Here is a 14300-nt window from a genome sequence, read left to right on the forward strand (position 1 = left end):
ACACTCAAAGGCTCTGGATACAGGTGACAAAATTTAACTCAAGTTTAACCAAATCAAACAGGGAGGATTTATCGCTTCTATTGCTTTGTGCAGTAGAGGTTCCGAATGTGGCTGAACTCGGGCACTCCCATCAGGACCTGCTCTTACCCTTCCTCCTCTACTGTCTTCTAGGTTGACTTCATTCACAGACTTCCCCCTCACGTCTACCAAGAAGCAATCTTGGACTTCGACCCTTTCTAACTTGTAACTCCCAAGGAAGACTATGGTTGAATATTCTTGGACCAAGTATCTCTCCTAGGAGACAAAGCATGGCATCATGAAGAAACAAAGCCCCAAAAGGTAAAGGAAATCCTTCAGAGGAAATGATACAGTGTTGATCAATGCTGCAGTCCACTTCACAATCCAGGGTCTGAGGTCCTAATTCCCATCTGTTCTCTCCTCTGGGCATCTTGTAAATAAACCTTAGTTTTGCCAAGCTCACTTTGACTATGATTATTCAATAAATACTCTTTTTTTCACACAGAAATTGCATATTTACTGAATCAATTGTATGACAGGCACAGTATTAAGTATTTTATAGACATTAGTTTATTTAATTTTTACAAGAGGTAGATATTTCTGATGAGGTTAAGAGATTTAGAGACGTCAAACAGTGAATGTCGAGAACCAAAAGTGAAAGCAGAGTCCATTTTGATGTCCATTTTGAGTCCATTTGTGATACCCACAAACCTCTATTCTTTCTGCAATGTTCTGAGGGTCTTTCACATTTCTTCTCTATGGGTATCACAAGTTTGTGGACATCAAGGACTTGCATGGCCCAAATTAAACTAAAGGCCTATGGAAAGTCCTTTTTCAGATTCCTCAAGTCTGCTTGTCTTTGCACAATGCTTGAAATTCCTCCATCAGAGATTATTTTGGACTGTCACTATTGTTTCTTTTATTTGACTACAGATGCTTCCCAGGAGCACTTGGGCTAATTCATTCTTAGTAAACTGTTCTTAATCAAATGTCCCCAAGAAGAGGTAATGGATTGGAAGCTTTCTTCAGTTGTTCCAAACCTTCCTTTGTATTGGATTACTGGTTTCTTTTTACATGTCTCCCCAGAAAGAAGACACAGGACGCAGGACATTGCTGAAGCACTGAACCTCTGGAATCAGCTCCCCAATGGCTCTAACAGGGGATGGGGATGGTTCTACAACTTTATTGTTTCCAAAGGACATCAGTCAGCATTTGATGACAGAATCCAGGTAAATTCTAGAAAAGTCTGATAATAACAAAAAATAAATAAATTGAGAAAGCACACAGCCCATGGATTAACAGGAAAAAATAATCAGGGAGGCAAGATAAGAATTGTAACTACTAGTATTTGCTCTAACATTCTTTTATTTAGAAACAAATCTCATGGTTATGCATTATTTAACAAGGGAAAACTCCACTCTTGGATGACATGGCTAAATGGATTACCATGCCCCATATTACTCTTGCTGCCACAGTATCACCCATAGAGGTCTTGTGGGAAATGCAGTCTCAGGTTCTACACAGCATGGATGGCTTCCCTGCTTCGGATACTGAGCTGCCTGTGTTCCCAGCCCGCTGCCAGTTCCTGGCCACAGGGAGTTTCTGGAGGAACTGTCACTGAGAGATTCCTCACACTTTGGCTTTCGACAACTCCCAGCTCTGGGGTATGTATTTTCTGTTACATTTTATAAGAAGTTTTGAAGTTAATCCTGGTGTGGTACAGTATCTGGCATACAGGAAGCATCTGACAAATTAAGAAGAGGGAAGGGGGAAGAATAGGGAAGGAGGAAGAGCTGGAGGACAGAGGAGGAAATGGAAAGAAAATATTCACATCACTCATTTTTTTTTTTATTCCCTGAACCCTTAGCATTAAGGGGCAAACGGAAAGCAGTGGAATGAATAACCTTTTAAAATCACAGTAGTTTAACACCCACATGTTTCAAATATAAGAAATTAAGAGCCAATGATGGTTAGCAGCTTGCCCTGAGTCAGCCTGGATGACAATAATAGAGTTGGGTTTCTCACTCAGGTCTCCGTCCTCCCAGTTTTGTTCTCTTTTCAGAGGAGGAGCTGCAAACCAGGCCATGGGCTGTTTGCTTCCAACAGCTGCAGAACTGAGGTGCTGCTGTGGTCCTGGGTGCAAGTGCCCTTCTAATGGCCAAGGAGGAAAAAAGATGGTGCTGTCCACTGATAGGAGGTTCCCTGTCCACCATCACTGAGGTCCAGGAGATAGAGTCAAAGTGAGAATCTGTTCAATTGTTTCTCTACTACAATCAGTAAATAAGGCTCTATACTTCCAGTATGAACCACTCATTCCAAAATCTGTTCTCTGATAGGCTCAGTTCTCTCCAAGTTATTACATAACAGAAACTGTGCCACTGTTCTCATGGCTAGGCATTCCAAACATGCCTTTTTCTGGGTAAGAAACTATAGGGTCTGGTGGAAAGGAATACGGCACTTGTCCCGAGTAGAGGGTGCTCGAAATCCACATGATAAGACAAGTAGACATGCTTTATCTATCTTCCACATGAGAGGTAATCATGAAGTCAGTATATCTTACAAGGAAAGAAGAAAAGCCAAGCATAAATCTGTAAGAGTTTTTAGGAAGCCTTCTGGAGACTTAGAAAATCTACATATAGACTTCCTGACTACAATTGAAGAAATACCATCATGTTGGTAAAGCTGATGAATATAACATTCACTAGAAATGAAACTCATATTGCATGCCCAAATTGATGTATTAATAGAATGCCATCAAGTTCCCAGTCATCTCAAAAATGATCTTGAGATTTGACTTTATTTATAAAATGAATACTATAAATAATCCTAGTTATTCATCCCACACAAAGGGGCCAAACTGAAACACATTTCATGTATAAAATTTAAATGTGTGTCTTTTAAGACACAGACTATTTTCAGCATCATAGAATATCAACACTAGAAAATAACTGAGTTATCCGTTTATCAAATGGCTAGTGGTATCAGTCTCTGTAACATCCTAGGTGGGGATTCCCTTTGGCCTTGCTGTTAAAGATGTCACTTGGAATGCCTGCAATCTGCACTGGCATTCCTGCGTTCAAGCCTCAGCTAATCTTCCAAGGCCAGCTGCCTACTAACATGTACACTCGGAGGCAATTGGTGATGGCAGCAGTGGTTAGATCCCTGCAACCACATGGATGACATGGATTGAGCTGAAACTCCTAGATTTGACCTAACCCAGCCCTGGCTGTTGAGGGCACTTAGAGAGTTGACCAGCAAATGAGCAGTTTACTGCTCCTCTTCTCTAATTCTTTCTCTCTCTACACCTTTCAAATAAATAAATATTTAAAACAAGCACTTGTAGTGACAGGATACTGACCACCTCATGAGGCAGTCAGGTTCATTCTTAGACACTCAGCAATTCTATGTAAAAACTATAGAAAAACTGGAAAATCCATAATCAGAAACAGTAATAACATGTTTTCTAATTAGTTACACAAATACATAGTTTAAAAGGGTGTTTTTGGGGGGGGGAATTATTTAATGAGACAAACTGCAGTGGTCACTATGCCGGTGCAAGGGCACCTCTCTTCATGTATATACCTTAAAGATGGCCCTGAGTTTCCTTATTGGAGAAATCAAATTCAACAAATACTACATTGGGGAATACCTATAGTATGTGTTAATGCTTCAATATTTACGACAATTTTTAAAATTCAGCATGGTTTGTGTAGCAATAGATAAGAGCCTAATCCAAGAAGCACTGTCACTCTACCCTATTTTCTGTAGTCCAAAAAAGTGTGCAGTTTCATCTGCTGAAAATTAAACAAGACAGTGCAAGCGGGCATTGTGGCACAGCTACTTCAGCTGCTTCACTTGATGCACACAACCTGCACTGGAGTGCCAGGAATCAAGTCCCACATTTTGATACAGCCTGTTGCTAACGCACACTCTGGCAGGCAGGAGGTGAAGGCTCTTGGGTACCTGCCACCCACATTGGGAGACCAGGATTGAGTCCTGGGCTCTTGGCTTCAATCTGCCCCAGTCCTAGCTGCGGTGGCCATTTGGGGAATGAACAGTTGTAAATATTCATGGATGTGCTCTCTCATCTGTGTTCCAAAGAAATCAAACTTTAATTTACAATAATAATAGCACCTCATTGAATTTTGCTGTATGAGCTGGCAATTCTGTTTTATTTTTATTTGAAAGACAGTCTTTGCAGAGAGAGGTTCACTGCTTCACTCCCTAATTGACCCCAAAGCTTAGAGTTGAGCCGAGGTGAAACCAGGAGCCAGGAGCTTCTCTCTTTGTCTCCCACATGGGTACAGGGGTCCAAGGATTTAGGCATCCTCTACTGCCTTCCCAGATCATAAGCAGGGAGCTAGACCAAAAGTGGAGCAGCCAAGATAGGTACCAATGGGCATATGGAATACCAGCACTGAAGGCAGAAAATTAACTTGTTATGACATTGTATCAGTCCCTAGTTGGTAAATTTTAAACCATGATGAGCGTGGCTGTATTTGACTAGTCACCCCATTATTAAGATTTCCGAATATTCATTCAGTTACTGTTCCATACCTAAATCTGTACCCATGCACAGTTGATTAAAAGATCATTCTACTTGCTAAGAATAGATTGATATATTGCAATTTGGAAATCAATTAGATTAGAATTAATTCTATCTACCACCACCACCAGAGGGCAGAAAGCATGATAAGACAGCAGGTGTCACTCAACTCTTACCACTTGGCCAGCTGTGTACATCCTTGCTGTATCTCTGGAGGATGGCAGAGGATGCGCTTTCCAACTCACCTGTGTTTTAAGAACAATACCCACACATTTTAACCTTTGCCAAAAACTTGTTAAATTCTCCATTCTTTTGCTGGACTCTAAGTTTGGTATATGCTTGCAATGGGGGATTCTCAACTGAACTTGAACTATGGTTATGCAACAAGGTGGAGGAATCCACCATGGTGGGAGGGTTTGGGGAGGGGTGGGGAGAATCCAAGTACCTATGAAACTGTGTCACATAATACAATGTAATTAATGAATTAATAAAAAATAAAAAAAAATCTCCATTCTTTGAGATACTTTCACCATCGGAAGAAACATTCCAGGCCCACCACCCTTTACAACAGAATTAGAAGGGTGTGGACATTGGCCTTTCTGTGCTCCATCCCTGGGAACAATGCACAGAGTTAAGTGGTCCCATAGTTGGGACTCAGGGATGCATAAGATCCAAGAGGCTATCATACAGTACGGTAGCAACATCAGAAAATTGTAGAGTCCTCCTAAATTTCAGCTGTGGATCCATTCACTCATCATCAATCCAACTCAAGGACTGGATACCTTCAAGTCATGCTAAAATGTCTGTTTCCCAAGGCATGCAGGGCCATGAATATTGTGCTGCTTTTTAAAACATCCCTTTATAAGTAGTCTTAGGCATGTACTATCAGCAGGTATTGTTAGCAGAAAAGAAAGGCCTGACACCGAAGCTTCCCTTCAGACAACCCTATTGCACAGAAATTAAACACAGCTTCAGCAAACAGCTCTGCAAGGTATATGCATGTGCAAGTCCACACATGGTGGGTGAACAGAACGTGAACAAAATTAAGAGGAGAAAAACAGCAAGGTTTGAACATCAAAGAAAAGAAGAAAGGATGCTATTTAGAGAAGACTGAACTGGGTCCTCAGTGGTATTTGAGTACACAGCACAAATGCTCTCATTCTAACCATTATTTGTGCTTCTGCACAAGAACTCTGCTTTGGATCCACTACTTTGTCTGCACTGTCTTTTTTGGAAGTCTGGAATTTGAGACAGTGAAAAAAAAAAACAGTGTACACCACTTCCTGTCAACCAGTATTACGAATTACTGCATGTAAAGTTCAAAACTTGGTTCATCAACAATTGGTCCTTAGGTGGTAAATATAACACCAAATTCTTCTCTGAGTCGAAGCTTGACTTATCCAGTGAAAGACAGGAAGGCTGTTTTAAAGCAAGGGAGGAAGAAGAGCGAGCTGCAGGCAAGCAGGTACTCTGGGGTGAATACAGAAGCAGCCAACCAGGAAGTGGAGAAGGGAGAGGAGCAATTCATTCTGCACTTCTCTGTGCCAAACATTTTCAGATAGGGAGGTTCCCCAAGCAATGATTCAATGAATTAGAATCTGCAGGAACTACAAACAAATCATCTAACTTTAACATCTGGGAGGTTCGGAGCTCCGAAATGAATGCCAGTGCTCCTGGGAGGCAGGGAGAAACTGGCTAGTGAGGTCATCTCAGGTTGTAAGACCATCCTGTTCTCTATCATTTCTCAAGTAAAATCTCAAGCAGAGTTTATTGGCCCTTGTTAACAGTCAAATGCTCTATTCCAAAGTCTTCTAACGTTTATTCCCAAGCATTCTTAAAAGATTACTTTCCCAAGTGACAAGGTATACGATACATATTAATGAGTTCAAATGTGCCCCTGGCTGGTGTCCCACGGCACAAGTAGCAGGAAATACAAACCAGATGTGGGTCTTTATGGAATAAATTAAATTAGATTCAAGCACTGATGTGACAGAAATGTGCCCACAAATTTAGCAAGTATGACTGGGAAACATTTTCTTGAAAGGGAAGTAAAAATTCAGTATTATGGGGCAAATTCGATTTAGCACACAAGTTAAAATGCCAGTATCCATATAACAAAGCTAAACTGTAACAAACCAGTAAGTGGGGAAAATCTCAATGCAAATATCACCACTTTAAGTTCTCCTTTCTGGATCACAATCAAGTGTGGAATCTGCCTAATATTCATTTTTAAACATTCAGTGAGGATTCTGCTGGACTCAAAGCAGCATCACTGATGTTTGAGTTATATTTGAATGCCTTCCGGGAGGAACAGAGAATACACAAAAATCCCTGCAAATGTATAAGATACATAATTTTGGAAGTGCTTTTACCTCTGAATGTGTTAGTGTTGAGCATTCTCTGCAAATTGCCTGTTTCAGACAAGAAACGTGAAGTCTGGTTTTACATAGCAAATTGAATTGCAGGGATTTAAAATAGCTCAAAACTAAACTCTGACTAGATAGCTTTATTTTTAAAATGAGCTGCAAGAATACCAATAGGAGAAAATCAGAAATGAGTTCTGCTCATTCTATATTTTTAATGTCACCTACCTATTGAATCCCTGTACTTTATTAATTTATAACTACACACTTTTTTTTAAGAAACACACATTTAAAAAATCACAGCTGATGGTTCTATTTCTTCCCTAAGAAAAACCACAGCTACCCCTAGAAGGCTCCCCGCCAGAGTGGGAAGCAGTCGAGCCCGGAGGATTGTGCACAGGATACATCACACTTACAGATTTTCTCCTCTTCTCTGGAGAAGGGAAAGCAGCAGAGCTGGCCCATGATACTGGAGCTGGCTTTCCTTTCCGGTGTTCTCTGAGGGCACTCCAACAGAAGCTGCAGCAGCACCGCGGGTCTGCAAGCACACCCTGCCTGTTCCTCTCCCACGGGCAGCACACGGGGCTGGGAGAGCCAATGCAAAGCCGGGAGAGACTGGAGAAGGGAGCTTGCGGCAGCCACCAAAAAAAAGGCTCCGCCTCCCGGCCCTCCAGCCACACCAAGTGCTCTGGAACTGGAGATCTGTGGGAAAAGCGACCCCACGGTTGGCTGGATCCTCACACAGCTGTGAGCCCCAAGCTTTAGATCCGTAGCACGTGCGCTGTGCTGCTGGCCCCGAGTGTCTAGCACAAGGCAGCACACAGTCCTTCCTCCCACGGACAAATGCACTGATTACACATGGCAATTCAAATCGGAAGAAAATCCCTTACTTTCTGTCTGCTATTTAAATAGCAAGAGCTTGCTTTTTCTGGCCCCCAGATTTTGATTGCTAGATCTGGTGACGAGCGAGCCCCGCCAGTCAAAAACAACTTGTGAGAAGCACCTTTAACCACCTAAGGAACCAAGGAGCCGAAGTGCCAGGAGAGACGCGGGGCGGGGACAGATATTGTCAGCTGTCCTTGGCACTTGACAGCCTGTTTCTGAAAGTTGAATATCTGCCTTCTAATCGCTGCCTTGCGCCCATTACTAAAGCCTGAATCTACACTACGAATTTTTAAACTGTAGCATCAAGTATATCAACAGCCTAGAAAACCCTCCCAAATGCAGAAGCACCACTGGGAAAAAGAACAGGGACACTAGCTTCTTTTTCGATAAAAGCAGCAGGTAACTGAGCAAATTCAGGGGCAGCAAAAATAACTCGCTTTAGACACAACATATTTTGAACTTCATGACATGGAGTAGCAGATTGTATTTAATGATTAAAAATCTGTTACCTTGTAAAGGGAATAGCCTTTCTTTACGAGAGTGTAGGAATAAAAGATTGCTCTTAGATCCAGGAATTCTAGCTAATCTCTTACTTTGCTTCCTCTTCTTCCTGTGAGAACACGCACACCTACTTTCCACGGGTGAAAGCAGAGTGAACTGAATGGTGAGGACGACCCCATGTGGCTCTGAACCACCACACCCATTGCCAGGCTCATTCAAACAAAACAAGCGTGCAGTTTGGAAGAATAATAGTCAATAAATAGCCATAAATCCTGTATGTGCATTTTTTGAAGCTCCAATTAAGTGGAAAAGACCCATAATATATTTTTGATAGCCCTTCTCTTACAGCAAGGCAGAATTTTCATTTAAAAATATTGATAAATATGTCTAGGAGTATTTACAGAATGTACCACAAGGTTAAAAATCTGTGGTGATCTATGTAATAAGGCAATCATTTGACTTATTAAATAAAACTGGCTGGCCTATCCACATGATTAAAACTGATATTTGTAATATCACCTACCTTTAAATTGCTTTCACTATATCAGGCTCTTTAAAAATGCAAATGCAATGCTTATTTTGCTTGGATTCAAATAGGTTCATATGAACATTATCAGTTCTAAAGTGAGCTTTGCTTCTTTACAACTTACCAACTATAAATTAATAACAATTTCTAAATGTCACATTATTTCCTCTCAAATTCCCCAATACTTGTGTGTATGCTATAGAGACTTAAAAGTATAGATTTTCATAAAGCATTACTCCAATATGAGCCTTATGAAGACTAGAAAGCAAACAAGGGGCCTCCAGTCCTACAAGAAGCAACATCAGAAGCAAGTGCATACTTTGAACATTGGAAAAGAGACATAGGGTGAGGTCCCTTCTGGCTCCTACACTGCTACTTGGCAGCTGGGAAACACTGGACAAGCCCTGGGCCTTCCCTGGCTCTCAGCTTTTTTCTCTAAAAATAGGACAGCAGTAACACTAGGATCCTCTTCAAAACTAACATTACAAAATATTATAAACAAAATAGCAAAGGATATTCTAATCTAATAATCAGAGGACAATTACCCTAAATATGAGTTTTGTTGAAAGAAATATTTGTAGTAAATGCTCTTTACTGAGGGAGATGTGTTACCTCCCCTAATGTTTCCAGCCACCAATACTGGCACAATGATACAACCTGGAGCCATGGCTGCACTCCCCTGTTCATCACAGTACTGCTCACAACAGCCAAGATAGGGAGTCAACTTTGGTGTCCATCAACAGCTGAGCAGAGAAAAAAATGTGATATATATGCACAGTATTATTCAGCCACAAGAAAGTAATGAAATCCTAACATTTGCTGCTAAGTGGATGGAAATGGAGATTATATTAAAAAACAGTAATAATCCAGGAAGACCAAACCATATGTTCTCCCTCAAACATGTAAGTTTAAAATACTTGCTCTGAACTTGGAATGGTGATTACTAAAGCTGGGAAGGGTGAGAAAGAGGGATGCAGGGAGGTCACATACCAAATAGCAAAACAGTTAGAAAATTGTAACAAGTTGTCATGTTACACAGCACAGTGGGGTGACTAGGTCATCATAATATTAATTATAATCATATAACTACAATTACGTATTTGATTCTATACTACTTGAACAGCTGGAGGAAAGGAGAGAAAGGACGAGGGGAATGAAAAGCTGGTTGCCCAGCCTGACCACTGCATTCTGTGTATGTGTTTAAGTATACTTAATATAAATATTAATATAAAGGAAGCAAGCATTCTGAGTTCAATTCAAGCTCCAGCTCCCAACTCCAGCTTCCTACTAATGCAGAGCCCGAGGAAGTAGCAATGTTGGCTCAAGTAACCGGATTCCTGCCACCCATTAGGGAGACCTGGATTGTATTACTGGCTTCTGCTTCAACATCATGGGCAAATGGGGAGTGAATCAGTGGATGAGAGTTTGATCTCTGTCTTTCTCTCTGCCTATCCCCTAATTCCTCTGAGTGTCAAATAAATTTTTTAAAAAATTTAATGCGCAAAGTACCACATGTTAACTTATAACACCTAATGCAGGAGCCAGCATACGGTAGAGTGGGTTAAGTTGACACTTTGGGTTTGGGTTTCAGTTGCCCTGTTTCTAACTGAGCTTCCTGGTAACATTTGCTTGAAAAGACAGCATGGATGGCCCAAGTCCTTGGGCCCCTACTAACCTTAGGAGACCCAGAATGGAGTTCCTGGCTATTGGCCTTGGCCTGGTCCAGACATGGATTTTGTGGTCATTTAGGGGGTGAAGCCACAAGACGGAAGATCTCTGCCTCTTTCTGTGTCACTGTTGCTCTTCCTTTCAAATGAATAAACAAATCTTTTTTAATGTAAATGACATGTAAATAGTTATTGCATTGTATTATTTAGACGATAATGAGAAGTATACGATCTGCATGTGTTCGCCTGAGATGAGTTTTTCTCCTCCCAGATACTTTAAATATGTGGTTAGATGTGGACCCCTAGGATACGGACTATAATGGGTCAGATCACAGAACCAAGTTTGTCTGTTCCTGACTTGATATCCCATCAGGTACATAATCCAGCTTATGCAGTCACAGCTGTTTAAATTGACATATATAACATTCTGTGTTTTCAATTTGTACAACATGAGATGAAGTAGAAGTACAGTGTAGAAACATTAAATCTAGCTAATTAAAAAATACACAAGCAATACTTTTTGGTGAGAGTATGTAATATCTGCTCTATAAATATGCAACCTATCATAACAAACTGGCCAGTTTTTATATAATAATCTCTTTATATTAATTCCTTATATCTAACTGTAACTGTGCATCTTTGACCAATGTCTCCCCATCACGACACTCCCCTAACTATCCCTCTTCTGGTAGCCACCATTACAATCTGTACTTCTGTGAGATCAACTCTTTTTTACATTCTCAAGTCTCAGTTCTACCAAAGACTTTCTTTTTTATATTATTAAATTTATTCATTAATTACATTGTGTTGTAATTTCATAGGAACTGGGATTCTCCCCACACTTCCCCACACCCTCCCCCCATGGTGTGTTCCTCCACCTTGTTGCATAACCATAGTTCAAGTTCAGTTGAGATTCCCTCTTAGCAAGCATATGCCAAGTATAGAGTCCAACATCTTATAGTCCAGTCAAGACCAACTACTTATTGGGGAGACCCTCTGGTCTGAGGGCAGAGCCAGAGCCAGCAGAGTATCATCCCGATCAAATAAAAGCACTAACATATTATCAGCAACAATTAACATCGTTATGGAATTAACTGACATAGTATTGAGCAGCCAACATGTTAAAAATAAATGCGATTTCTTAACTCCATTCTGTGACCACCCCATTCACATTTCCATTTTAGTTTATATACTACATATGACATAACATCCATAACATAACATGTTATGCATAACATCATATCTTCTTAAATTAAGGCAAACATTTTAATTGATCGGGATGATACTCTGCTGGCTCTGTCTTCAGACCAGAGAGGGTATACCTAAGAAGCCGTTGAACTTGACTGGACAATAAGATGCTGGACTCTATGTTTGGTATATGCTTGCAATGGGGGAATCTCAACTGAACTTGAACTGTGGTTATGCAATAAGGTGGAGGAATCCACCATGGTGGGAGGGTTTGGGGAGGGGTGGGGAGAATCCAAGTACCTATGAAACTGTGTCACATAATACAATGTAATTAATGAATTAAAAATAATAAATAAATTTTTAAAAAAGAAAAAAAAGGCAAACATGTGGTATCTAACCCTTTGGGATTGGCTCATTTCCCTTAGCATTATGGTTTCCAGTTTGGCCCATTTGGCCACAAAGAACTGAATTTTGTTTTTTTTAATAGCTGAGTAGTATTCCATGGAGTAGATGAACCATAGCTTTCTTATCCAATCCTCTGTTGATGGGCATTTTGGTTGTTTCCATGTTTTCGCAATTACTGATTGTGCTGCCATGAACATAGGAGTGCATGTTGGTTTCTCATAAAACAGGTGTTTTGGATATATTCCTAGGAGTGCTATTGCTGGATCATACGGTATGTTGATTTTGTTTGAATATTCTCCATACTGATTTCCATAGAGACTGTACCAGCCTGCAGCCCCACCAGCAGTGGAGTAGGGTTCCCTTTTCCCCGCAACCTCGCCAACAAGTGTTGTTGGTGCTTTTATTCATGTGGGCCAGTCTTACTGGCGTTAGGTGGTACCTCATTGATGTTTTAATTTGGATTTCCCTTATTGCCAGGGAACTTGAGCATTTTTTCATGTTTGTTTGCCATTTGGGATTGTTCCTTTGTGAAATGTCTGCCCATTTCCCATGCCCATTTCTTGAGTGGCTTGTTTGTTTTGGTGTTTTGGCTGTTTTGTAGTTCTTTGTATATTCTGGAGATTAGCCCTCTATCACCTATGTAGTGCACGAAGATCTTCTCCCATTCTGTGTGCTACTTTTTTAGTTTGTTGATTATGTCCCTTGCTGTACAGAAGCTTCTTAGTTTGATGAGGTCCCATTTGTTTATTCTAGTCTTGATTTCTATTGCTTTTGGTGTCCTTTTTAGGAAGTAGGGACCTACCCCTAGATCTTGCAGAGTATTTCCAACATTTTCTTCCAAAAGTTTGAAGGTTTCTGGAGGTAGGTTTAAATCTGTTATCCATTTAGATTTGATCTTGGTGTATGGTGAGAGAGGTGGGTCTATCTTTTTGTTTCTATAGGCTATCAACCAGTTGTCCCAACAGCATTTATTGAACAGACCTTCCCATTTGCCTGGATTGTCGTTTGTCCTTTTGTCAAAGATTATTTGGCTGTATCTGTGTGGGTTCCCGTCTGGTGTTTCTATTCTGCTCCATTGATCTTCCTCTCTATCTTTGTGCCAGTACCAGGCTGTTTTGATAACCACTGCCCTATAGTATGTCCAGAGGTCCGGAACTGTGATTCCCCCTGCTAACTTCCTGTTCTTCAGGATGGTTCTGGCTATTCGTGGTTTTTTGTGTTTCAGATGAACCTTTGGATCATTATTTCCAGTTCGATGAAGAATGTTTTGGGCAATTTGATTGGGATTGTGTTGAATGTATATATTGCCTTTGGCAATATAGACATTTTAATGATATTGATTTTACCTATCCAGGAGCATGGGATGTTACTCCATCTTTTGAGGTCTTGTTCAATTTCTTATTTCAGTAGTTTGTAGTTTTCCTCAAATAGGTCTCCTACATTTTTGGTTAGGTTAATCCCAGATACTTCATACTTTTCCCCGTTATTTTGAATGGTATTTTGCTGGTTAGATCTTTTTCCAACTTGGGGCTGTTTGCATACACTATGGCTGTTGATTTTTGTTCATTAATTTTGTACCCTGCCACTCTACCAAACTCTCGTATAAGTTCTAGGAGTCTCTGTGTTGAGCCTCTTGGCTCTTCTATATAAAGAATCATGTCATCTGCGTATAGTGAAAGCTTGACTTCTTCATTTCCCATTTGGATTCCTTTGATTTCTTTTTCTTGTCTTATGGCCTCAGCAAGTACCTCTAGGACTATGTTGAACAGCAGTGGAGAAAGTGGACATCCCTGTCTTGTTCCAGATCTATGACGTTTGATTGAGCTTAAGCCATTTACGTTCAGAGTTTAATATACATGGGTGGTACTTTGGTCCTGTCATTTTAGGAATGGGTTGTTCATTGGTTTAGTTTTCTGATGTCATTTTACTGGGAAGTTCTTCCCGTTTGCCTTTGGTTTTGTTTGGTGCTATTCCTCTTCTCTGTGAAGAGAACATCTTGAAGTATCATCTGTAGGGCAGGTTTGAAAGAGGCAAATCATTTTAGCTTTTCTTTACTGTGGAAGGATTTTATTTCATTTTCAAAGATGAAAGAAAGCTTTGCTGGATATGTTATCCTAGGCCGAAAATTTTTTTCTTTTAGAATCTGGAATATGTCACTCCATTCTCTTCTGACCTGTAGAGTTTCCTGTGAGAGATCGCCT

General features: G+C 40.5%; 1 protein-coding gene across 5 annotated transcripts in view; it reads right to left on the reverse strand.

Moving 5' to 3' along the window:
• The window catches only part of AKAP7 (A-kinase anchoring protein 7), a 144835-nt gene that overhangs the window by 33241 nt on the left and 97294 nt on the right, over positions 1 to 14300 (reverse strand). For 2 of the 5 annotated variants that reach the window (XM_058675208.1, XM_058675245.1), the window contains exon 8: positions 4741 to 4809. The exons of 2 other annotated variants lie outside the window; for them this stretch is intronic. In XM_058675208.1, the coding sequence (XP_058531191.1) occupies positions 4741 to 4809 (69 nt within the window). Of the gene's footprint in view, positions 1 to 4740; positions 4810 to 7343; positions 7531 to 14300 lie in introns of those variants that run through there. One more of the 5 variants, XM_004587233.2, reaches the window with a different exon arrangement.

Source organism: Ochotona princeps, chromosome 1, assembly GCF_030435755.1.
Source record: "Ochotona princeps isolate mOchPri1 chromosome 1, mOchPri1.hap1, whole genome shotgun sequence".
NCBI classification, from domain to species: domain Eukaryota; kingdom Metazoa; phylum Chordata; class Mammalia; order Lagomorpha; family Ochotonidae; genus Ochotona; species Ochotona princeps.